This window comes from Artemia sp. Qi Xiang Cuo, chromosome 17 (assembly GCF_049724085.1).
Source record: "Artemia sp. Qi Xiang Cuo chromosome 17, ASM4972408v1, whole genome shotgun sequence".
In the NCBI taxonomy this organism is placed as follows: Eukaryota; Metazoa; Arthropoda; class Branchiopoda; order Anostraca; family Artemiidae; genus Artemia; species Artemia sp. Qi Xiang Cuo.
This window is the reverse complement of record NC_142810.1, coordinates 3,329,291-3,354,845: the sequence shown is the minus strand read 5'-3', so window position 1 is coordinate 3,354,845 and position 25,555 is coordinate 3,329,291. Positions and strand designations below refer to the sequence as shown.

Here is a 25,555-nt window from a genome sequence, read left to right as displayed (position 1 = left end):
AAAATATATACCCTGAATTGTCAACAGGAAAGTTTTGAATTGCCAAATTCAGTGCTATTTTTGTTGATGGTATATGAAAAACTTGAAACAGTAAGAAAACAGTTTGAATTGAAAATCCAGTATTTTGCAGGTTAGGTTATAATTTCTTTGCATGGTTACCAAAATGAAATACCTTTGGGGCCCCTTTAAGAGCTGAAGATGCAATTGGCAAAAGAAGCCAATTATTGAATTACGAAAGAGCATAAAAAAAGAAACCAAATGATGTTTTCACTTTTGTCCAAGCTAAATTATAGGGCAACCTAGAAATTTACCTACAAAGCTTTAAATCATTCAACCAGTAGTCCTATTATAAGCCTATGAGCCACGCTGGACATAAGGAAACATGTTAAGAAAACAATTCTTACTCCATAATGTGCAGACTAAACATAGCTTACACATTTTTTTTTGGGGGGGGGGGGGAATGCATCCCCATTTTAGCGGTTTTTCAAACAAATTCATGAATTTTTTAGAACCTATATATTTACAGAGTATAGCCTATACCCCCCTACACAGAATTGCATCCTGAATTTAAACATAACATTCATTTGCATCACAAATGAACTTTACCCCTATATTCAGGGGCAATTCTCCAGCATTTTTATTGGGGAGGCAAGAGGGGTCCATGTCTGGATAGTCAAAGGGCATGGGATGTATAATATATTTTTTCTCCACATTACTGGGGGGCAACTGCCACCCCCAAATGATGCCCCTGTCTATATTAGCCATAGGCTATGGTGGATGTCCCTAATGGGCTACACCTAGATAAATTGGTCAATATATACCAAATCATATTATTGAGTTTCAAATAAAGTGAATACACCATTTGATGCCTTTTTTTATGCTGATTATGAATATAATAAGCATTTCTATTGGAAATGAATTTCAGCCCCCCCCCCCCTATATAGGCTTTACCTAGCCAAGCCTAACCCTGAATTGGCATATATAGGGGGGGGGGCTGAAATTCATTTCTTATAGAAATGCTTATTATATTTGCAATCAGCATAAAAAAAGGCATCAAATGGTGTATTCAATTTAGTCCTAACTCAATAATATGATTTCGTATATATTGACCCAAATTAGGGGAGAGGACATAACTGTAAAGGTTAGGAACAAACAGCTTTAAAGTATCAAACAGAGAATTCAATTGTAGGCCAGCCACTCCAATTATTCAGTGCTTCTTTCTAAGAAGTAGCCTAGGCCTATGTATGGTCTTCATGAATGACTAACAAAGCTCACTTTTAATGCCTACACCTAAGAATAAAACCAGATGTCTCAATTCCAGTTAAAAATAATAGAATCAATCAGGTCAGTCTTCTCTCTAAAGATGGCTGTTTTGTTCAACTAAAAAAATGACTGTTTTGCAAATCGGGCCATCTATTTTTGGTGGATTATAGTTAAAATAGTTTTCAGTTCACATTGACATAGTTTTCAGGCTACGTTTAATAAAAGCCGCCAACATTTTTCTGACTTATTAAGTCGCTAAGATGTTCCATATTTTGACAAGATAGGATTTAAAGACAATCTGAGGACCTTAATTTTACTTCTTACAAGTATTACTTTGTTATGCTCTGATCAGTGGTTTAAGGACTCTGATGAGATTGTCATCAGATTTCTCTAATATTCTGTTTACAGTTAACTATAGGATCTAAGCACTTTGATAAAGCAAAAATCAATAATCTGTGCAAAAATTGTAGAATCTTAGATTTGCAATCTTTGCACTTGGTTGGGTAGAAGAACGGGACTATAATTACCCCTAACATTTGTAATGGAAAAATTAATGAATTTTCCATGGATTTTGTAGCTCAAAGTGCATTTGTGTTAGAAACTTACTTTACCCTTTCCAGTTGCCATTTTTGAATATCCTGGTCCTGCTACCCTTTATTTTCTCTCTTCATTATCACACCGTACCTATGCTTTTATTCCAGAGAATCAGACATCATACTCGCCACGTTTCTTTTTTACTCTCTTTATTGAGATTAGCTATTCTTTAACGTATACAGGGCTTTAAATTAATATGATGCTTTGGCAATACAACAATCTGACATCTTCAGGAGCTTTTCCGAAGGCCTAGCCTAAGATTTGAGTCGCGCTTCCCTTTTGAAAACATATCTCTGTATTTTATCAAACTAACCCTTTGCTGTAAAATTACAACCCAAATCTATAAACTCTTTTTTAAGTCCCAGACGAATATCTTCGGACTCAACCCTTCTCGCTAAATATTTTTAGCTCTTCTTTTCCAAATATACGCTTGTTCTATCAACAAGAGGCTATCGCTTGTTCATTGATTCTGCCACTAACACAGTATCATCCTCAAACATTGCCTGGATTTTCCCAGCACTGAATTTTTTCAAATTCAGAAACTTAAGTGCTTCTTTTCTAAATAAACGCTTGTCCTATCAACAAAATTCTATCGCTTGTTCATAGATTATGCTACTAAAACAAAATCATCCTCAAACATTAGTAAAATATATATCCATTTTTTTTATGGGTGGGGGTTCAACCATAATGAAGCAGCCGTTTAAAATAGAGGATTCTAAAAAAGCCAAAAAATAGAAAACATGAAAAGTTTGGTTCAACCATTTTGGGGGAAACATTGAATTATTTATTCAACTGAAAAACTAACAACAAATTCACAAATTTAACAGCATAACACATCAACACTGTTTTTGCAAGCTACCAACTTTTTTTCATACTCTTTCCACTACTAGTACACATTTATGAACTTCATTCAGCTATGTTTCGTAATGAATCAATTTGTCTAGTTCTTATTTATGACCACTTGAGCAGAAACAACTTAATAAAAAAACATTGCAAAACATTAGCAAAATATATCTACATTCTTTGACTCTCCTCTACTCCTCAGCTTATTGCTACTAGGGTTCATATGATGGAGCCCGTTTTCAGGCTGCCGGAACCCGTTTTTAACCTAGGGAGGGGGGGTCAACCAAAATGAAGCAGCAGTCTAATATAGAGGATTCTAAAACAATCAAAAAATAGAAAACATGAAAAGTTTCGTTTAATCATGTTGGGGGAAACATTGAATGTATTTATTCAACGGAAAAACTGACAACAAATTCATAAGATTTAACAACATAACACATCAACACTGTTCTTACAAGCTAACAACTTTTTTTTTATATTTTTTCCACTACTAGTACACATTTATTAACTTCATTCAGCTAATAATAAGAAATCTTTTATATAAGAGATTGTTTAATTTATTTTTTTAATTCATTAATCATTTTCCAAGCGTAAATAATTTTTTAGGAATATATCTACACTTCATTGAATAAAATAAATAAAAACTTCCTTCCACTCAAAGTAAGGATCAACACTAAAAATTAAAACTAACAAAAATAGTACCATATACGAAGGGGACTGCCCTCAATTCAATCAATTGCTCTTCACCTTGAAGTTTTCAGTACTTTCAAAAAATCTTCTAATTCTAATCGAACGGCCCAACCTTAATATTTCATGAGACGGTCTTAAGCAACTGGGAAAAAACGTCAAACTTTAGGATAAAAACTGAAGTATTGAGGAGGGAGCAGCCCGTCTCATACTGAATAACTCCTGTTCTTTTAAGTTTTAGTACTGCTCCTACTTTTCAGTTGAAAAAACGTCTTTTGTTTGTTTAATGTTTGATCGTTTGTTCAAATAATGCCCGGAAATCCGCTTCCCTCCTCTGTGAAAAATAAAATTTTCTACAGAGAAAAATTCCGAGTCTGTTGATCTTTTATTAAATTTTTTGGAAACATTTAAGAACTTGTGACAGTTTCAAACTGATGAAAGGCTCAAATAGTCTATCAGTTCGATGAGCGATTTGAAAGCGATTGGATATCAAAAAGATGATTCAAAGATAAAATGAAATTTTTCTTAGAACCCAACAATAACTGGAAGAACAGAAGATTGAGTGGCTATTAAATATGCAAGCAAAGCAAGGCTAATGCAAGCAAATATCCACTTGCATTAACGTGTTATTCTACAAACACTAAGACTTATTTCAGACGAAAGAAATTCAACAGAAGACGGCTCTGATGCTTTTTGTAACAATGGCTGTCCAGTTCTTGCTTATTCTAGAAATAAAGAGCAGTATCTTTGGTTCGACATATAAAGCATCCAAGCAATTCAAATACTTCACTTGTACCACACTGCGAATATTAATATAAACATATAGTTTTTTTTCAAAATACTATTTGTTCGTGGTATTTATTTAGCCACCTGAGTTATAACGGTAGGCAACAACGCCACTGGTGTGATTATATACCAGTGTCACCATTTACTGGAAGGGAAAGCTACAGCCGCAAATTATAATGTGATGCCTGTCTCCACCACACCGGTTCTGCAAAATATCAGGTTTTATATTGCCCTTTTTACAATATATCCTGTCCCAGGGTATGATAACACGACCGACAGGTCAAATTGCCAGATTCTCAAGCCAAATGCACCCTCCCTGGGTTATGGTTGGAAAATCTCCAGCTGTCTTCTTGGTGGTAACAAACCCCCCTGTCCGTAAGTAATGATGGTATCTCTTAGGTCTAGTTCTAATCTGCATCGGTTATAGAAACTAGTACACAGTTTGTAGAAAATATCTTACGTCTATTCTTCAAAATGGTCACAATAATAACAGAAAATTTTGTTTCTCCAAGCGGGGTTTAAACGCAGACTAAATCAAAAATAATATACTGTACACAACCATCCACAGGTGTGGACCTTCACTTGGCCCAGCCAGTCATCTCAATCCCCATTCATAACCAATTCTTCCTTCCTAGCCCTATTATTCAATGAATCAAACCAGGAAGTACAAAAATAGAATTTACTTCAAAGCTTACTTATTGCAACACAACTATAGCTTAGAAACGAGACTTTTAAGTTGTCATTGCAAATTATAATATAGGCAAATCTAAGCAAATGTAACTAGAACGAAAACAGGTCATTTATCTGAAAGGAAAAGAAACAGGGATGGAACCCCAACACTATTTTATTTAAATAAGTTGAAATGTCCAACCACAGCCAATGAGGCAAGAACTGTGAGTTATGCAATTCACCCATTGTTTACAGATAGTATTTTTTTATCGGGATGGGGGCGATTTTAACCTTATGTATTAATGTATTAAGTTTTAGCTTTCAGGGAAAGATGAGGGGGATTATCAATTGACTCAAATGCAATATGTACACGCTATTACAACAACTACTATTTCTATTGGGACTTCTACTAAGGCTAAGTATATTAAGATGAAAATGTTAGATAATATCAGAAGGGAAGTCGGACATAATCAAAACACACAGTTTGCAAAGAGTTTGTCAAAAGGATGTATCAACAGTATGTTAGGAACAGATTAGAACAATAAGTCAAAATTTTCAGGGCATGATGAGGATTTTCAAAAAATTATTTAGACTTTCAGGAATGAATATCAGCACATATATTAATGGTTAATCCATATTCCGATATATTTTCAGTAATCTTGGTTATGATGGTGATTTTTTTGTATATTGCGAGAAATACAAACATTTACCTCGAAATAAGGATTGTTTTCAAGAAAGCATAAGTTATAATCGGGTCTCTAGAAGGCATGAGAAAGGAAGGGGGGGGGGGGCTCCCATAGTCAGGCAGCATGGGCACTTATTTTTGATAATCAAATTGGTTTTATATTTTTTTTGTAAATTTATTTCCCTGGGTGTATTTTTCAAACAATAAGATTTTAAAAAAGGAAAAATATTATAGGCAAATTTTCGAGAGCCCCCCTCTAAAATAATAATATGGTTCGTATATGTACTAATTTCACAAAGTAATTGACTATCAATGATTTATGTCAGTAGGACTACAATTTTTTCTTAGTTTTCAAACCATTTGTAGATAAAGCTTTTTGATGTTTTTGAACCTAATTTATTTACAAACTACCACTTTTTATTTCTTTTTTTTTGTGCGCTAAGGTAAGAACCACGCCCCAAAGGACCTTGTTTTTTTTTTTAAACGTTCGATACTTTAAAATCCAGATAATCTTGCATTTTGAACTCTGAAGAATTCTTTTTGAGTCAAAATTACCCATTTAAATAGATATTTTACCAGGTAGTAGAAATTAGAAGGCAAAATAGGCACTAGGATACAAGAAAATAGGCACTGGCTCTACTTCTGTAATTTTACAAATGCAAGAATTCCTGGATATCAAGCCTTACTTGTCAAAGAATAAAAAAAAACAGAGAATTTTCACTGAACTAAAGCAAAGCGTTAGTTCAGATCTGAGAATTAGCTTGCATGGGACAGCTTTAATGCTTCAACGTCTATGCCAATTTCTGTCAATAAATATCACTGTTCCATCAAAATTTTTGATTGTTAGCTATTAACTATCCCACTTCTTCCTAGAATGGGTTGTTAGCTGTTAATTCAGAGCCGAATTATCTGAAAATGATCTTTTGCATAAATTACAATGAATGGTTTCTCACCTGTATGAAGTCTTCGGTGGATATTCAAATAGCTTGACGAAGAAAAGCATTTATTACCTATCTCAAACTCAAATGGCTTCTCACCTGTATGTACAATTTGATGCATGTTTAAATTGTTTGGTCTAGAAAAACATTTCTTACAAATATCACACTTAAACGGCCTCTTACCTGTATGCACAATTTGATGCTCCTTCAAATGGCTTGAATGAAAAAAGCCTTTCTTCATATCTCACATTCAAATGGCCTCTCACCTGTATGCTCTATTTGATGCCTATTCAAATCGCTTGGTGAAGAAAAGCATTTCTTACATATCTTACATTAAAAAGGCTTTTCACCTGTGTGCACAACTTGATGCCTGTTCAAGCTGCTTGGTGAAGAAAACATTTCTTACATAGATTATATTCATGTATTTTTTTTTCTGTGTGTATACTTTTATGTCTTTCTAATTTTCTGTGCTTTTTACTTTGCAAGTATGTTTTCTGATCTTCTAAACCCTTTTCCTCAGATTCCGATTTTAATGAATTTGATTAGCCGCTTCGGACCGATTCAGTGAAACGACTAGCTATTCATTTTCCTGCAGGTCTAGTTCAGATATTTTTGGCAAAAAGTGACCTTGTAACACTAGATGTTGTCTCATATCACCAATACATTCTCTTAAACAAATGGCACATTTCATTGTCCCTCCCATTTGGTGTTCCATGAAATAAACAACAAAATCGCTGTAATCACGAGCTACTGTAGGGCAGACATCACACTCTATTGGTGACAGCTCTTCACAACCAGTGTCAATGTGAATATCTAGGATTAAACGGGATTTCTCTGTTTTTCCATAGGTGCTACAACGCCGGATTCCAACTTTTAATTCTTCAATAGAATTCTCTGTCAGTTTTTCCACCCTAACAAACGGTTTTGGGCCTAAGTCTATTAACTGACTCATATCATCAGACCTGCACGCAGTAGAATGCATCATCCCTGTTGTAAAAAAATTAAATTAAATTTCTTCCCTGAACTTAATAAAATAAGAAAACCGAAGAAATTGGCATTATAACAATTAGGGCAGGCCAATATTATCAGACCGTAATGGGGGTCAGTGTCATTATCGGATATCGAAAAATAAATGATCTTGGGGACAGAGTGACCATCTAAGTCTGACTGTGGTGGAGATAGCAGCATAGGTGAGTTAAATGAAGCCAAAGTATAGTTGTTGTTAATACGCACCTGATGCAGCAATATTCAAAATGTATGGTAGGTTCAAAAACGTATAACTTCTACCAAAACCACTAAAAAGAATAGAATAAACCCTATATTTCTGTTTAATGAATGTTCACTTGTGTGGGTAAAAAATCCGAGATTTAATCGATTAAAACCATGAAATCTTGTCAGGGGCACAGCTAAAGTGGAGGGGTTCCAAGGTGGCGGTGCCACTTGTCAACATCTTGAAAACTATCACATCTTGAAACTTGTCAACATCTTGAAATTATACTCAATGATTCTGTCGACACATTCTTTAAATCCCCCCCCCCCCAAACCTAAAACCCTAACAGCAGAAAATAAAACCTTATTTATTTAGAAAATAAAACTAAATTACAAAAATAATCTAAAAAGAAGCCCCAAATTAAACTTAAAGAAAGCAAAAAATACGGAACAAAAATAATAATCTTATTAACTCATGAAAATAGTAATAAGAAATATAAAACTACGTTTTAAATTGCAAATCACTGTTTTAGTTTTTTCACGAACATTTCGAGTAATGTATTAAAAATCCTCAGTGTATAGACATGTACCCAAAGATTTTTTTTTTAATGATCTAACTCTATTACTCTGCCCAACTCAAGTTACTAAGCCCGACTCTTTTTTGTATTTGTGGGATATAACAGAATTATCTTCTTCCTATAGCCCATAATTGGGTCACTGGAAGCCCTGTTTTCACTAAATTGGCTGAAAAAGGTTTTCCCAGCACTAGATAAGGATATATTTCTAATAAAGGCAAGGCAATACTCAGAAGGGGGGGTTTGGGGGTTTTCAACCCTACCTCCCCATGCTTGTCGAAAACAAATTTAGATTCTTTTTTTTAACACCCCCCCCAAAAAAAAAAATTTTTTGTACTCATTCAGTTGAAACTCATTTAGTTTTATTTATAGACCGAATAATTGTCTGGTCTGTCTTTCCCCACGGTGTACCTGCATTGTAACTATATATTTTTTTGCATGGTTAAAGAAAAAAAAATCTAATATTAAACTGAACGATCAAATGTAGACTCTGTGGGTATGCCCCAAGCATAAGTGGGGAGAAGAGAGGGGGGGGGGAGTTACAAGAAACCCTTACAAATATTATATACAGAAAGGTTTCGATAAATAATTTTCTCCTCTAGCTCCCTCCATGCTGTAGGTCCATCTATCTCCATATCATTCAAGAATAGTTTTGTAGGATTCAAATAAAAAGCTAATATAAAAGTGAACGATCAAATGTACACTCTGTGGGTATACCCAAGCATAAGCGGGCAGAGGGGTTGATGGAGTCAGGGTCTATTAAATTACTACTACTATTACAACTCTCCGCAGCAGCAAGCCGCCTGAGGCCAAAACAGCTACGCACGCTCCTCCATCTCAATCTATTCAAAGCCTCTCTTTTTACACCCTCCCAGGAAGTTCCAATTTCCTGTAAATCCTTCTGTACAATTTTGTATTACTGTTTTACTTAAAAAAAACAATTTTGAAAGTTTTTACCATAGGTATGCAGTAACTCTGAAAATGAATGTTCAGTGATCTGATTTAACCCTCCCCCTCCCCAATACTTTGAAAAAGCTCTGCGTTCATTTGGGATATAATCAACCAAAGAGAGCGCAAAAACTGACATAGGAGCTTATAGCCTCCGATGAGGTAAAAATTAAAGAAATAACATGAACCACATTTGAATTTTATTAGATTTCATTTTTTTCCCTTTCATCTTTCATTTCAATTTTGTCTTTCTTCTTTTTTATTGACTTTGAATCCACTTAAACCAGTCTAAATTTTCAAAGTTCCTTTTCGAAGTTCCTAAGACAACTCCTTCGATACGAAGTGCCCAGGTCAAAACAAAAAAAACACATCGATCATCGATTCAAGCCTTTCCATTACTTTCGAATATTAAAAAGGGCAGTAGGCCTTTCAATTTCCACTCGAATGAGCCATTTTGTAGTTTCTATGACAACACTTTCTAAAAGCACCTTATATGCCCCCAGGGCATAAATTACAACCCTTGCCCTGAGGGCTGTGTGGGGGTTGTCATCCTCAAAGATCCAATTTCCAGAACTTTCAACTACGTGAAACGAAATGGCTATCTCAAAATTTTGATTGGATGTGGGGAAATGGTGGGCATGAGAGGGCCGTTAGTTACTCTCTAATCACTTTCAACTATTAAAAAAAGGCACTAGCCCTTTCAATTTCCAATCAAATGAGCCCTTTTGAAGTTTCTACGACAAGGCTTTCAATAAAAACCTTATATGCCCACAGGGCATAACTTACAAACCATGTCAGAGGACTGGGGGGGGGGGACATCCTCAAAGACCTAGTTTCCAGATCTTTCAACTACGTTGAAGAAAATTGCTGTCTCAAAATTTTGGTTGAATGTGTTTGGGGAAATGGTGGGCGAGAGAGGGGGGTTAGTTGCCCTCCAATCACTGCCGAATACTAAAATGGACACTAGCCCTTTCATTTACCAATGGAAAGAGCCCTTTTTCAAGTTTCTACGACAGCGCTTTCTATAAAAACCTTATATGCCCAAGGGCATAAATTACAACCCTTGACCTGAGTGCTGTGAGGGGGTTATCATCCTCAAAGACATAGTTTCCAGACCTTTCAACTACGTGGAACATTTCAATTTTGTCTTTCTTTGTTTTTGTTGTCTTTGTATTCACTTAAACCAGTCTAATTTTTCAAAGTTCCTTTTCGAAGTTCCTAAGACAACTCCTTCGATTCGAAGTGCCCTGGTTAAGACACAAAAAAAGATAAAAATAATAATGCATTGTACCCACATCGATATTTTCAACCATGAGCTGTTGCAAAAATAGTCTTAAAAGTCACTAATCAATAATGGATTCAGCAATTTCTATTCAGAAATAAAATTAATAGATAAATAGGAAACCAGTTTATAACCCCCACCCGTGACCGAGACTCTTGGATATCACATGTATCTCATTCTTCCTAATAGACAATGCAGCTTCTAAAACTGATTAACGACTTCAATAAGTTTTTAAGCTGTTTATTAATCTTCAATACTCTTGGATAAACTTGGATACTCTTGGATACAATCTTGGATATCAATACCGTAGATCACTATTCCTAATATACAACACAGCTTCAAAAACTGATTAAAGAAATAAATCAGTTTTTTAACAGTTTATCAATCGTGGATACTCTTGTGTACAATCTTGGATGAACAGATATCACCCTTGGCTATCAATCTTCCTAAGACAATGCAGCTTCAAAAACTTATTATTGAAATCTAAAATTGTTTTTGTTAAGACAGCCAGCTTTAATAGCCCCCTGCCCTTTATTAAACATCCCTACTAGGCCAACTGTATCTGGAAATGTTTTTGAGACCCAAAGCAAAGATCGAGGTCTAAGCAATTTGTTCCCGATTTTCCTGTAGCTTGTTTCTGTTGTTGCGATAAAGGGACACATCCCTGCTATACATTCCAAAAAAATATTACGTTTCTTACCTGAACTTCAGGTTACCTTAACTAAGAGGGATTTTAGGCTCTTTTCAAAATCGTAAAACAATTATCTATTATTTCAAGCCATCGCTCTGTAAAATATGTATAATTTTTGAGAGATACTTTGGATTTCTCATCGACATTATATTTGAGGAATTTTAGGGTCTTTTTTAAAATTCCAAGAAAAAGTTTGTTTAATAAAACATTTTAAGGTCCATTGAATTAAAAAAAAAAAAATATTTTTGAATGAGCATTCACAGATAAATGATCTTCACGATACAGCTGAATCTTTTGGTAACGATGAGTTAGCTTAACAACGAAATCACTTGACAAATATTATCAAGATTATCATTTATTACTGATATAAACTGATAATACACTACAAGAGGGAGCTTTCTCTCATTTTAAATAGTTCTGAAGAAAGAGAAACATCCTACTTGAAAGAAAAGAACAAGTGCAAGACAGCCAGTCCTTATGTTTAATGCCATAATTTACGTCGTTTTAAGTTGAATTCTATGTTTATTTATCTTCAGTCTTTTTTGAGTTGAATCATGTTTGGGAGAAACTTGGAGTTCAGCAGAAAAAAATCAGAAAATATCAGTGCAGTAATTAGCTTCATCTTCTTAAAAATAAAAAATAACCGAGAGAAAATCAGTCTATTATTATTCCTTGGAACAAAATCGTTCCTTTGTCATTAAAAGCAATGTTTGTTCAATTATACGTTCGTTGTCACTATCCCTATCCAAGGAGTCAGATTCTAGAAGTGACGAGGAAATCCTGGGTGAAACAAGGCCATATTCAGAAGGGGGGGGTTCGGGGGTTTCAACCCTACCTCCCCATGCTTGTCCGAAACAAATTTTTATTCTTTTTTTAAACCCCCCCCCCAAAAAAAAAAATTTTTTGTACTCATTTACTTGAAACTCATTTAGTTTTATTTATAGACCGAATAGTTGTCTGGTATGTATTTCCCCATGGTGTACCTGCATTGTAACTATATATATTTTTGCATGATTAAAAAAAAAATCTCATATTAAACTGAACGATCAAATGTGAAGAGCTGTCATCAAAAGAGTGTGATGTCTGCCCTACAGTAGTTCGTGATTATAGCAATTTTGTTGTTTATTTCATGGAACACAAAATGGGAGAGACAATGAAATGTGCCATTTGTTTAAGAGAATCTATTGGTGATATGAGACAACGTCTAGTGTTACAAGGTCACTTTTTGCCAAAAATATCTGAACTAGCCTTGCAGGAAAATGAATAGCTAGTTGTTTCACAGAATCGGTCTGAAGCGGCTACTCAAATTCATTAAAATCGAAATCTGATGAAAAGGGATTAGAAGATCAGAAAACATCCTTGCAAAGTAAAAGGCACAGAAAATTAGAAAGACATAAAAGTATACACACAGAAAAAAATATACATGAATGTAATCTATATAATAAAGGTTTTTCTTCACCAAGCAGCTTGAGCAGGCATCAAGTTGTGCACACATGTGAAAAGCCTTTTAAATGCGAGATATGTAAGAAATGCTTTTTTACATCAAGCCATTTAAATAGGCACCAAATAGTGCATACAGGTGAGAGGCCATTTGAATGTGAAATATGAAGAAAGGCTTTTTTCATTCAAGCCATTTGAAGGAGCATCAAATTGTGCATACAGGTAAGAGGCCGTTTAAGTGTGATATTTGTAAGAAATGTTTTTTTAGACCAAACAACTTAAACATGCATCAAATTGTACATACAGGTGAGAAGCCATTTGAGTTTGAGATAGGTAAGAAATGCTTTTCTTCGTCAAGCTATTTGAATATCCACCGAAGACTTAATACAGGTGAGAAACCATTCATTGTAATTTATGCAAGAGATTACTTTCAGATAAGTCGGCTCTGAATTAACACCTAACAACCCATTCTAGGAAGAAGTGGGATAGTTAATAGCTAACACTCAAAAATTTTGATGGAACAGTGATATTTATTGACAGAAATTGGGATAGACGTTGAAGCATTAAAGCTGTCCCATGCAAGCTAATTGTCAGATCTGAACTGACGCTTTGCTTTAGTTCAGTGAAAATTCTCTGGTTTTTCTTATTCTTTGACAAGTAAGGCTTGATATCCAGGAATTCTTGCATTTGTAAAATTACAGAAGTAGAGCCAGTCCCTATTTTCTTGTATCCTAGTGCCTATTTTGCCTTCTAATTTCTACTACCTGGTAAAATATCTATTTAAATGGGTAATTTTGACTCAAATAGAATTCTTCAGTGTTCAAAACGCATGATTATCTTGATTTTGAAGTATCCAACCTTTAACAAGAAAAACAAGGTCCTGTGGGACATGGTACTTACCTTAGCGCACAAAAAAAAAAGAAATGAAAAGTATTAGTTTATAAATAAATTAGGTTCAAAAACATCAAAAAGCTTTACCTACAAATGGTTTGAAAACTAAGAAAAAATTGTAGTCCTACCGACATAAATCATTAATAGTCAATTACTTTGTGAAATTAGTACATATACGAACCATATTATTATTTTAGAGGGGGGCTCTCGAAAATTTGCCTGTAATATTTTTGCTTTTTTAAAATCTTATTGTTAGAAAAGTACACCCAGAGGAATAAATTTACAAAAAAAATGTAAAACCAATTTGATTATAAAAAAAAAGTGCCCAGGCTGCATAACTATGGGACCCCCCCCCTCCTTGCTCTCGCCTTCGAGAGGCCAGAAGATAATTTATGCTTTTATTGAAAACAATCCTTATTTTGAGATAAATGTTTTTATTTATTCCAATATAAAACAAAGTCGCCATAATAACCAAGATTACTGACAATATATCTGAATATGAATTCACCATAACTATATGTGCTGTATATCTTTAGATTATCACTCTTGAGTTCGTTCGATGCTCTCATGTTACCTCCCTTTTAAGTTTCGCTATCTCTTTTTGTTGCTTTCTTGGATTTGGGAGCTGCAATGTGGCTGAGTAATTTATTGAAATTATATTTTTATAGTATTTTAGTGTTTCTTTTCCTTGTTATTTTTTTTTGTTATTGTAGGTGTTGAACGTCCTTCAACATGTGCTGCTGAAACCCTAATGGGAACTTCAAATTCTTCTCTATCGCCAGAACATCTGAATCTCTCTGAGAGTGCTTCGCCCACGATTCCCGTGTCACTTCTAGAATTTGACTCCCATGATGTGGGTAGTGATGACGAAGGTATAATTAAACGAACAATGTTGTTGAATCAATTTTAAATAAGAAAGAACATTTTTTGTTTCAATGAATTCTTTCTTTTGCTTTGATAAAGCGGGAAACATCACATATGGCTATTGAAAGATTGATAAAGTTATTGAAAGATAATACTTCCATAAAAAGAGTTACTAAAAGCGTTAAACACAAAACTGTTGCGAGGTTTATTTTCAAATTGGCTAATAGCTGCAAAATGTCGACAAAGTGCCGATTAATTTACCATTCTAGTATTGAGTGAGTATAAATTTGTTTCCATTCATAAAAATTAACCACTAACAGCTCATTGCAGCACCAGGCCGCCTAAAGCCAACACAGCTACGCACACTCCTCCTCCATCCAAATGTATTCAAAGTTTCCCTCTTTAAACCCTCTCGGGAAATACCCGTTTACTTTAAATCTTTCTTTAGTAAATCCTCCCACTCCAATCTCGGACGAACTGCATTTTGTTTAGTCCTAAACGGTTGGCCGAGAAGAACGTGCAAAACGTGCCCTAGCCATCTCAATATTTCTCTCATTATAGCCCAAGAAAGCAGGATTGAATCACACTTTTTGTACAGCCTAGTGTTTGAAATACGGTCAGTCAGCCAGATACCCAGAACAATCCATAGGTAATTTCTCTGGAAAACATCTAGTAAATCTTCATCCGCTTTTTGGAGCGCCCTTGCTTGAGAGCCATATATGACCACTGTCATTGCTCTAGCTTCCAAAATTCTAATCTTGTTTTGCAGACTTATCTTTCCTTTCTTCCAAAATTTTTTACCTGTGAAAAAAAAACCTGAACCTTAGTTATTCTATTTTTAAACACCTTCACTGCTCCCACCGTCTTTACTAATAATATTACCTAGTATAGTACCTAAGGGAAGCTAAGTGAAGTTATACTACTAATATTAACCTAAGTGAAGCATTCCACATGATCAATCTTTTCGTTACCCAATGTCACCCTTTCATTTTCACTTATTCCTAGCCTTAATGACTGGGTCTTCTTAACATTAATTATTGAACCTATTCTAACACCCTGAACTCGGAAAACCTCCAGAAGTTCATTCATTTTGCTCAAACTTTCATCTAGAATGCTTAAATCATCAGCACAATCTAAGTCCAGGAGATATTTTCCACCCCATTTGATTCTGCGGTCTCCCATTGCCTTTCCTGTGCTACTTAAGACGAAATTGATCAAAAGGATCAATATAAAAGGCGATAGAACACAACTCTGCTTAACTCCTGATTTAATACGAAAACAGCTGCTGACTTCACTTCCTATCTTGACCGCAGTAGTGTTATTCTCGTACATAGCATTACTTCATTTAATGTATTTGTCTGATATATCCTACAAGAATAAGATCTTTGCTAAAGCTCTTCTATCAACATAATCAAAATCTTGCTCATAATCTATCATTCTGAGTACCAATGGTGTTTGATAACTCAGGCACTTTTCAATTATTAACCTAAGAGTAAAAATTTGGTCGACCCATGCTCGTGGTAAATTACCTCCTTTTTCACTAATTTTAGAATTTAAACAATTTAAAAAGCGTTCATCTTTTAAGAAATAGAAAACAGAAAATTCAAATTTACAATTAGTCAAACTTTAATTCAAATGAACAAGATCTATAAGATATTGTTTGTTCCAAGCAGAGCAGCTTCCAAGAGTTTGTTTTTGTTTGCTGAATTTTTTAGCTAGATAACAGCAGATAAAAACAAAAAATACCCACAAATATTTACCTCTTCATTTATCTGTTTGGATTTAGCTAAAGCAGTAGCCTACATTAAAATCCATTTATTTCATGTTTTTTTCCTTTAACATGAGTTGGGATATAACTTCTTTTGATTTTATGAGAAATAAAAACATAACTCAAAGCAAAAATTGCTTTTAATAAAGTGCAAATTATGTGATGAGAAAATTTGTTAGTGTTAAGGGAAACTTGCTACTTTTGACAAAAAACTTTTTATCATGAACGGAAAAAAATTGTACTTCTACGAGAATTTTTGGTACTAAGAAAAATTGCTATTTCTGACAGAAAATTTGTTATCATAAACGAAAAATTTATTACTTCTAAGAAAAACCAGGTATCTTTGGCAGAAAACTTGCTAAATATTACAGAAAACTTGTTATCACTGCCGAAAAAATGTTACTTCTAAGAGAAATTCTAAAGTATTAAGTAAAAGTTTGTTAGTGTTGAGGAAAAAGTTGTTACTTTAAAGAGAAAATTAGTTAGTTTGAAAGGAAAACTAGCTACTTCTGACAAAAAATTGCTATCAGAAACGAAAAAATTGTTACTTCTCAGAAAAATTTGGTATCTTTGAAAGAAAACTTGTTAGTTCTAACAGAAAATTTGTTATGACTGACGAAAAATTGTTACTTCTAAGAGAAATTTGATAGTTATAACTAAAACTCTGTTAGTGTTAAGGAAAGAATTATTAATTTGATGAAAAAATTTGTTAGTGTTAAGGGAAACTTGCTACTTTTGACAAAAAATTTTTTATCATGAACGGAAAAAAATTGTACTTGTAAGAAAAATTTGATAGTTTTAAGTAGAAGTTTGTTAGTATTGATTAAGAAGTTGTTGCATCGAAGAGAAAATTTGTTAATGTTAAGGAAAACTTGCTACTTCTGACAGTCAACTTGTTATCAGAAATGAAAAAAATTGTTACTTGTAAGAAAAACCTGGTATCTTTGGGGGAAAACCTGCTACATCTTAAAGAAAACTTGTTATCACCGACGAAAAATTCTTACTTCTTAGAGAAATTTGATAGAGTTAAGTAAAAGTTTGTTAGTATTAAGGTAGAAGTTTTTACTTCGAGAAGAAAATTTTTGGTACTAAGAAAAATTGCTACTTCTGACAGAAAATTTGTTATCATAAACGAAAAAATTATTACTTCTAAGAAAAACCTGGTATCTTTGGCAGAAAACTTGCTACATATTACAGAAAACTTGTTATCACTGACGAAAAAATGTTACTTCTAAGGAAAATTCTATAGTATTAAGTAAAAGTTTGTTAGTGTTGAGGAAAAAGTTGTTACTTTAAAGAGAAAATTTGTTAGTTTGAAAGGAAAACTAGCTACTTCTGAAGAAAAATTGCTATCAGAAACGAAAAAATGTTTACTTCTCAGAAAAATTTCGTATCTTTGAAAGAAAACTTGTTAGTTCTAACAGAAAATTTGTTATGACTGACGAAAAATTGTTACTTCTAAGAGAAATTTGATAGGTATAATTAAAACTCTGTTAGTGTTAAGGAAAGAATTATTAATTTGATGAAAAAATTTGTTAGTGTTAAGGAAAACTTGCTACTTTTGACAGAAAACTTTTTATCATGAACGGAAAAGTATTGAGTATAAAGTATTGAGGAAAAAGTTGTTACTTCGAAGAGAAAATTTGTTATAGTGAAGGAAAACTTGATACTTCTGACAGAAAACTTGTTATCATAAACATAAAAATTGTTATTTCTAAGAAACATTGGAATCTTTGGCAGAAGACTTGCTACTTCTTACAGAAAACTTGTTGTCAGTGACAAAAATTGTTACTTCTAAGAGAAATTTCATAGTTGTAACTAAAACTCTGTTAGTGGTAAGGAAAAAATTGTTAATGTGATGAGAAAATTTGTTAGTGTTAAGGGAAACTTGCTACTTTTGACAAAAAACTTTTGATCATGAACGGAAAAAATTGTACTTCTAAGAAAAATTTGATAGTTTTAAGTAGAAGTTTGTTAGTATTGAGGAAGAAGTTGTTGTTTCGAAGAGAAAATTTGTTAGTATTAAGAAAAACTTGCTACTTCTGACAGAAAACTTGTTATCAAAAACGAAAAAAAATTCTTACTTCTAAGAAAAATCTGGTATCTTTGGCAGAAAGCTTACTACTTCTTCCAGAAAACTTTTTATCACTGACGAAAATTGTTACTTCTAAGAGAAATTTGATAGTGCTAATAAAAGTTTGTTAGTATTAAGGTAAAAGTTCCTACTTCGAGGAATAAAATTTTTTGTGTTAAGGAAAAATTGCTACTTCTAACAGAGAACTTGTTATCATAAACGAAGAAATTGTTACTTCTAAGAAAAATTTGGTATCCTTGACATGGAACTTGCTACTTCTTACAGAAAACTTTATCACAGACGAAAAAATTGTCACTTCTAAGAGTAATTTGATAGTGTTAAGTAAAAGTTTGTTAGTATTAAAGTAAAAGTTGTTACTTCGAAGCGAAAATTTGTTAGTTTTAAGGAATACTTGCTACTTTTGACAGAAAACTTGTTATCATAAACGAAAAAATTTGTTATCTTTGATGGAAAACTTGGTGCTATTAGAAGAAATTTGTTACTGCTAAGAAAAAACTGTTACTTCTAACAAATTGTGCAAATATTAAATGTGAATTTCTTATTTTTTATGTATGTTTTTGTCATTCGAAGACATGTAGAAAAAAAAGTTGAAAAATATATAATGTTAAAAAATAAAATATTAAAAGGTTGAAAAAATACCATGTGAAAAAAATAAAAAAGTTGAAAAAAGTTGGGGGAGGGCATATGGTTAAAGGGAGGGGGCCTCCTGTGTCTCAAGCACGCAAAAAGTATTAAAAAAAGGGGGCCAAAAAATTGGCGGGGGGCCTTTGGGGCCGGGGGCGGAGGGGAGGCCTTCTATGGCTCAAGTGCGCAAAAAAAATATTAAAAAATTGGGGGCGCCAAAAAGTTGGGGTTTGGGTAGGGGACCTTACAACACTGCTCAAATGGAACTTGTGTATTATAACGACCATAGAGTTTCACACCAAACCATCCCCTAAATGTCTAAAACTGTTTCACCCCAAAAATACCTAGAATGCCGATTAATTTGTTTTCGCTCAAAAATCCCTAAAATGCCGATTAATTTGTTTCGCCCAAATAACCCCCTAAACGTGATTTCAAAATGTTCCTTTCATTTAGGCATCCCTGCGCTGTCACATTTAAAATTCCCAAACAAACTATTTCCCGCGTTAAATATATTCAATCTGTCTTCATCTCTAAGATTTTCCTAGTTACACTATTAATGTTTCGGAAGAATATTAATTCCAGAATTTATTTCTATGACTAAAGAATTTTAAATTACTTATCACATATACACTACAATCGAAATGGTTCATTTCTTCCCCTAAGTGAAGCCATATGCATTCCCCTCTGTATCTGTTGCACTTAGAAACATCTTAAATCTATTTTATCCGAGAGATAAATTCCAGAATCAAGTTGCGTTATTAAGACTTCGAAAGAATATTAATTCCCGAATTTATCGCTAAGCCTAAAGACCAGAGAAGCTATATTTAAAAATGGAATTTCTATCTCTTTAGATTCCCGCATAATTCCTATAAATTGAGTGATGTCATTTCTAATTCCTGACACTAAAGACCAGAGAAGCCATATTGTTTCTTAATTCCTCTTGTGTTACATTAGAATTTCCCGTCAGATTATGTAAATCAACTTTGTTGGACTCATGTTTACATCCAGCAATTGATGTTAACATCCAAGAAACACCCAGCAAATTTTGTTGGAGTTATGTCTACATCCATCAATTGTTGTTGAACATGTCTACATCCAAAGAAACATCAAACAACCATCAAACAACAATGTAACCATGAAAAAAACATCAAATAACCATCAAACAGAACAAAACCATCAAATAACCATCAAATTACAGACCAAAAACATGCATAAATTATGTTCGTACCAAATGTAATAACCCATTCCTACTACTATATTACATCATTAGTCCAAGACTAATAAAAGAAATCAAATGATTTTTTCCAAGATTTTTTGAGAGGCAAACAAAACGATATGGCTTGAAATTCATAACCTTTAAAGTGGGAAATCTTATGATTTTTTTTCTATAATAAGACAACTCAAAGCTTTTTAGGTTTAAAGGTTAATATATTTTTATGATGGGCCTAAATTCTCTATTCACCAATAACAGTCAGTTTTTAATACTACCTTTGAATAAATAATCTAGGATTTTAATAGATATTGAAGAAATTCGTAGTATAAATCAGCAAATCGGTGATTTTTCAACATTTTTCCTGGCATAAAATTCAAAATAAACAGTTGTATGTAAAAATAACAGATTTTATTGCAAAATTTTTGATGTTTTTTACTTCACCACGAGACTTCTAGAAGGACAAGGCATCAAGCCATATTGAACCAGAAGTTTAATACACAGGACTTCAAAACTAACAGAGAATAAAACCTGAATAATTTGACTGAAACAAATTTGAGGAACAAAATATGTATTTATTTGAAAGAAATACAAACAAAATTACTTAAAATCAATTGGCTTCAAAATGTATGGTGATTTCAAAAACGTCTGAACAACTAAAAACAAACAAACCCGAAACCACCAAACAAAATTACTTAAAATCAATTGGCTTTGAAAGCGGAAAGGTCAGTTTTTTTTTACACAGATGTAAAAGCCCAATAGGGGGAGAGGGTAGGGCCTATCAGTTTAAAGAAGGGTCATAAAGCTCTATTCCGCTTATGACTAATTGAAAATTTATTAATTGTATAAGAAGACAAAAAATTAATCTTGAATTTTGATATTTCTCAAGAGGGGAGGCCTACTGATTTTGCTTGGATAGGCCTATGTCAAGAAGAAAAATATTTTTCAAATAATATTCAAATAAACAAATAAATATATTAAAATACAACAGTGACTGTGGTATTTAGAATATATTTTTCCAACACTTGACATGTGAGGGGGAAGGTTACAGCACTCTAAAATCCTCTAAAGAAACGAGTTTACCTGTAAGCAAACGGCTCCCAATATGACAGAGTATTTCTCATTTTTTTCAAACTTATTTGTAGCAGCACTGCTTTTCTTTGTATATATCTCCGTATTTCTTTACTGTCCAGAACATCCTGAACATTCAAATCTTAATTCAATTTATAAGCATGACAGATTATGAAATAGTAAATCAAGAAATTCCAAATTTTTCAATATTAATCTTGGCAAAATACTAAACTTTCCGTTATATTCAGGTTGCATTTTTCTACACAAAAGCTCTGAAGGGTGGGGGGGATATTCCACCATATTGAAATAGTCGTTTAATATTGACGATTCTAAAACAACCAAACTAGAAAACCTGCAAAAATGGGTTTGCTTCCCTCTCTTTGGGGGAAAATTGAATTGATTTATTCGACAACAAAATTTGTAAAACACGAAAACAAACAACACATTCACAAAAGGAAACATAATAAAAAAACAACATGGTTAATGTGAGCTACCAACTTATTTTTTTTACTTGTTTACGTTACTATTAGAAATTTATGGACTTAGTTAAGATTGCAATAATCAATCTAAAATTTAATAAGAAGTTTTTAATATTTTCAACATAATCCATTTAATAAATAATTCAAATTAATGAGAATAAAAATTTATTTATGCTTCACTCTTGCAAGCTTTCCCTCTTGCCAAGCCATGGCTAATTAGAGTAAAGCCAAGAAAGATAGTTACTGCGAGAGGCGAAGCTGGCATAACTTTTTCGAAGTTTTATAGAAATGAGTAATTTCACTTGTTTATGATAGACTATTATCCATCTTAGGGCATTACTAACGTAGACAGACATAGAGTAAGGTTAACTCAAATAGTATATCAGTTTTGTAAGCCATTTCAAAGCAATTTTACACTAAAATTTTTGAACAGCCACTATAGTTTCGAGTTAGCGTTAATTGATATCTATCTTTACCCTGTAATGAGGAAGTTGCCTGGAAACAGCCTTTCTATAGCAAGGAGGAGTACAAAGAAACCGTCACAACTCTTTTCAAATCATTTGCACCGTCATTTTATGAAGAAAGCATGACGAAGCTTGTTGACAAAATGAAAAACCACAGACTTGTCGCAATGTCAGACAATGTCGAGTCCAGCATAAGGAAAACTAGAAATTTCCATAGAGCAAAGCATTAGTTCAAATCAGAGAATTAACTTACATGGAACAGCTTTAATTATTCAACGTCTATATCAACTTCTGTTTACGAAAATCAATATTCTATCGGAGGTTTTAATTGTAAACTATTAACTATCAGACATCTTCTTAGAATGTGTGGTAAGGTGATATTTCAGAGCCGTCTTATCTGAAAATGCTCTATTACATAAATTACATTTGAATGGTTTCTCACCTGTATGCACTATTTGATGCTGCTTCAAATGGCTTGATTGAGAAAAACATTTCTTACATATTTCACATTCGAATGGCCTCTCGCCTGTATGCACAACTTGATGCTGTTTCAAATTGCTTGATTGAGAAAAGCATTTCTTACATATATCACATTTAAAAGGTCTCTCACCTGTATGCACTATTTGATGCGTCTTCAAATGGCTTGGTGAAGAAAAGCATTTCTTACATATTTCACATTCATAGGGTTTCTCATCTGTATGCACTATTTGGTGCCGTTTCAAATGGCTTGATAAAGAAAAGCATTTCTTACATATCTCACATTTAAATGGTCTCTCATCTGTATGCACAGTTTGATGCTTCTTCAAATAGTTTGGTGAAGAAAAGCATTTCCTACATATTTCACATTTATAGGGTTTCTCACCTGTATGCACTATTGGGTGCGTCTTCAAATTGCTTGATGAGGAAAAACATTTCTTACATATGTCACATTTAAAAGGGGTCTCACCTGTATGCACTATTGGATGCGTGTTCAAATGGATTGAGAAAAGTATTTCTTACATATTTCACATTTAAATGGTCTCTCACCTGTATGCATTATTTGATGCGTTTTCAAATGGCTTGGTGAAGCAAAACATTTCTTACATATTTCACATCTAAATGGACTCTCACCTGTATGTACTGTTTTGTGCTTTTTCAAATTACCCAATTTAGAAAAGCATTTCTTACATAGATTACATTTAAATGGCCTCTCACCTGTATGCACAATTTGATGCTTTTTCAAAATGCTTGGAGATGAAAAGCATTTCTTACATAGATTACATTCATATATCTTTTTTTCTGCGTGTATACTTTTATGTCTTTCTAATTTTATTTTCTTTTTACAGAGCAAATATGTTTTTTGATCGTCTAAACCTTTTTCATCAGATTTCAATTTTAATGAATTTGAGTAGCCGTTTGCTGACGAATTCTGTGAAACGACTAGCGATTCATTTTCTTGCAGGTCTGGTTCAGACATTTTTGGCGAAAAGTGACCTTGTAACTGTAGATGTTGTCTCATATCACCAATAGATTCTCTTAAACATATCCCACATCTCCTTGTCCCTCCCATTTGGTGTTCCATGAAATGAACAACAAAATTGCTGTAATCACGAACTACTGCTGGGCAGATATCACACTCTATTGGTGAAAGCTCTTCACAACCTGTTTCAATGTGAAGATCTAGAATCAAAAGAGATTTCTCTGCTTTTCCACAGGAGCCGCATCGCCAGATTCCCACTGTAAGTTCTTCAATAGCCTTCTCTGTCAGTTTTTTTACCATAACAATTGGTTTTGGGCCTAAGAGTATTGGATGACTCACACCATCAGAGCTGCACAAAATAGAATGCGTCACCCCTGTAGTGAAAAAAAAAAGAATTAAATTTCTTTACTCAAATTAATAAAATAAGAAAAACAAAGAAATTGGCATTATAACAATTAGGGCCCGAACAACATTATCAGACCGATGTGGTGGTCAGAGACATTATCGGCTTACGGGAAATAAATATTGAGTCAAATATTTGCAACTTATCCAGAAGATTGCACCAGATTTTCCTCAGGTTAATTTTGCTTGTCTAGTCCTTGGGACAGAGCAATCAGCTGGGTCTGATTGTGGTGGTAGAATAGCCGCAGTTGTCATTACACACCTGATGCATCAATCTTCAAAATGTATGGTGATTTCAAAAACGTCCGAACAACTAAAAACAAACAAACCCGAAACCACCAAACAACTAAAAAGAATAAGATCAACCATCAATATCCGTTTAATAAATGAACATTTGCGTGGGTGAAAAATCCCAAGATTCAGCCAATTAAAACCACGATATCTAGTCAGGAGCATAACTAAAGGGGAGGGAAGGGGTTCCAGTGTATCGGCACTACGTGCCGAAACCTCGACCTATTTACCTTGGAAACTTAGCTTGTAGCCGCATTTGTCGGCATACTGTATGATTTTGTCGACCCATTCTTTAAATCCCCCCTCCGAACTTAGAACCCTAGCTGGACCCCTGTATCTAAAAAAAAGAAAGTAGGCACATGAGGTTTGATTGACTGCCTGTTTCATAACATACTTGCGGCTTCAACAAGTGAGGAAGAAGAGTCAGCAGATAATATTGATCAGCAACTGGGAAGGTACATGAGTGAGGCTGTCATTGACTGGAAAAAAAGCTGTCCGTTAGATTGGTGGCAAAAGAACAGCAGTCGTTTCAAGAAACTGGAAAAACTTGCTCAAAAGTATCTCTGCTGTCTGCCATCCAGACTAAAACTTTATTTGGTTTAATTGTTTTTCTAAATCTTTACTAAATAAATTCTTTTTTGCATTATTTGGAATCCACAGTAAATTATTGAGGCTGTTCTTTGGATTGTAAGACCGGGGAGAAACACGTTAGCATGCATGTGGGCAGGGAATAAAGAGTTTAAACTTTAGAAAAGTTTTTTTTTTCAGATGAAATTTATCGGCAAATTCTATCGGTACGACACCGAATTATCGGTATCTATATTGGACCCAAATAATCCATATCAGTCGGGCTCTAATAACAAATGTGAGTGAAAGTAAAACATTCAAAAAGTATTAAAAGATTGGGATCTACATTGTCTTGCACTGGTTCTATCCAGTTGCTTTAATTATTAAATGAAAAAAAAAATTTAATTATGTTCAATTTCATAGGATAATTAGATTAGGAATAATAAAAATTATCTTTGTCAGCTTCAAAAATTAACGTCTAGCTTTCTCCAGATCATTCGAGAATATTTTTTGTACGATTTATGATTTAAGTAATATTAAACTGAACAACCAAACGTACACTCCATGGGTATACCAAAGCATGAACTGGCAGTGGAGAGTGGGGGATGTCAGTTATAAGTAAGACTTAGAAATGTGATGTATTTAATTTTCGGAGTCTACTAGAGTACTACTACTAACATCTCACCGCAGGGCAACACAGCCAGAGTCCAACACAACTGTGTTGCCTGAGGCTAACAGCTACACAGGCTCCTCCTTCATC

The 25,555-nt window shown here is 33.7% G+C and overlaps 2 protein-coding genes across 2 annotated transcripts in view; one reads left to right on the top strand and one right to left on the bottom strand.

Moving 5' to 3' along the window:
• LOC148941803 (uncharacterized) overlaps positions 1-19,935 on the top strand; it is a 93,073-nt gene extending 73,138 nt beyond the window's left edge. Inside the window, exons 2-5 of the mRNA XM_089103628.1 lie at positions 12,634-12,749; positions 12,833-13,000; positions 14,215-14,373; positions 19,820-19,935. Coding sequence (XP_088959754.1) covers positions 12,634-12,749; positions 12,833-13,000; positions 14,215-14,373; positions 19,820-19,935 — 559 coding nt within the window. The remainder of the gene's footprint in view (positions 1-12,633; positions 12,750-12,832; positions 13,001-14,214; positions 14,374-19,819) is intronic.
• Positions 19,936-22,414: 2,479 nt separating this feature from the next.
• LOC148941796 (uncharacterized) overlaps positions 22,415-25,555 on the bottom strand; it is a 539,516-nt gene continuing 536,375 nt past the window's right edge. The window contains exons 4-7 of the mRNA XM_089103627.1: positions 23,400-23,920; positions 23,328-23,365; positions 23,103-23,289; positions 22,415-23,022 (exon numbers count right to left, since the gene is read on the bottom strand). Of these exons, the coding sequence (XP_088959753.1) occupies positions 22,415-23,022; positions 23,103-23,289; positions 23,328-23,365; positions 23,400-23,920 (1,354 nt within the window). The remainder of the gene's footprint in view (positions 23,023-23,102; positions 23,290-23,327; positions 23,366-23,399; positions 23,921-25,555) is intronic.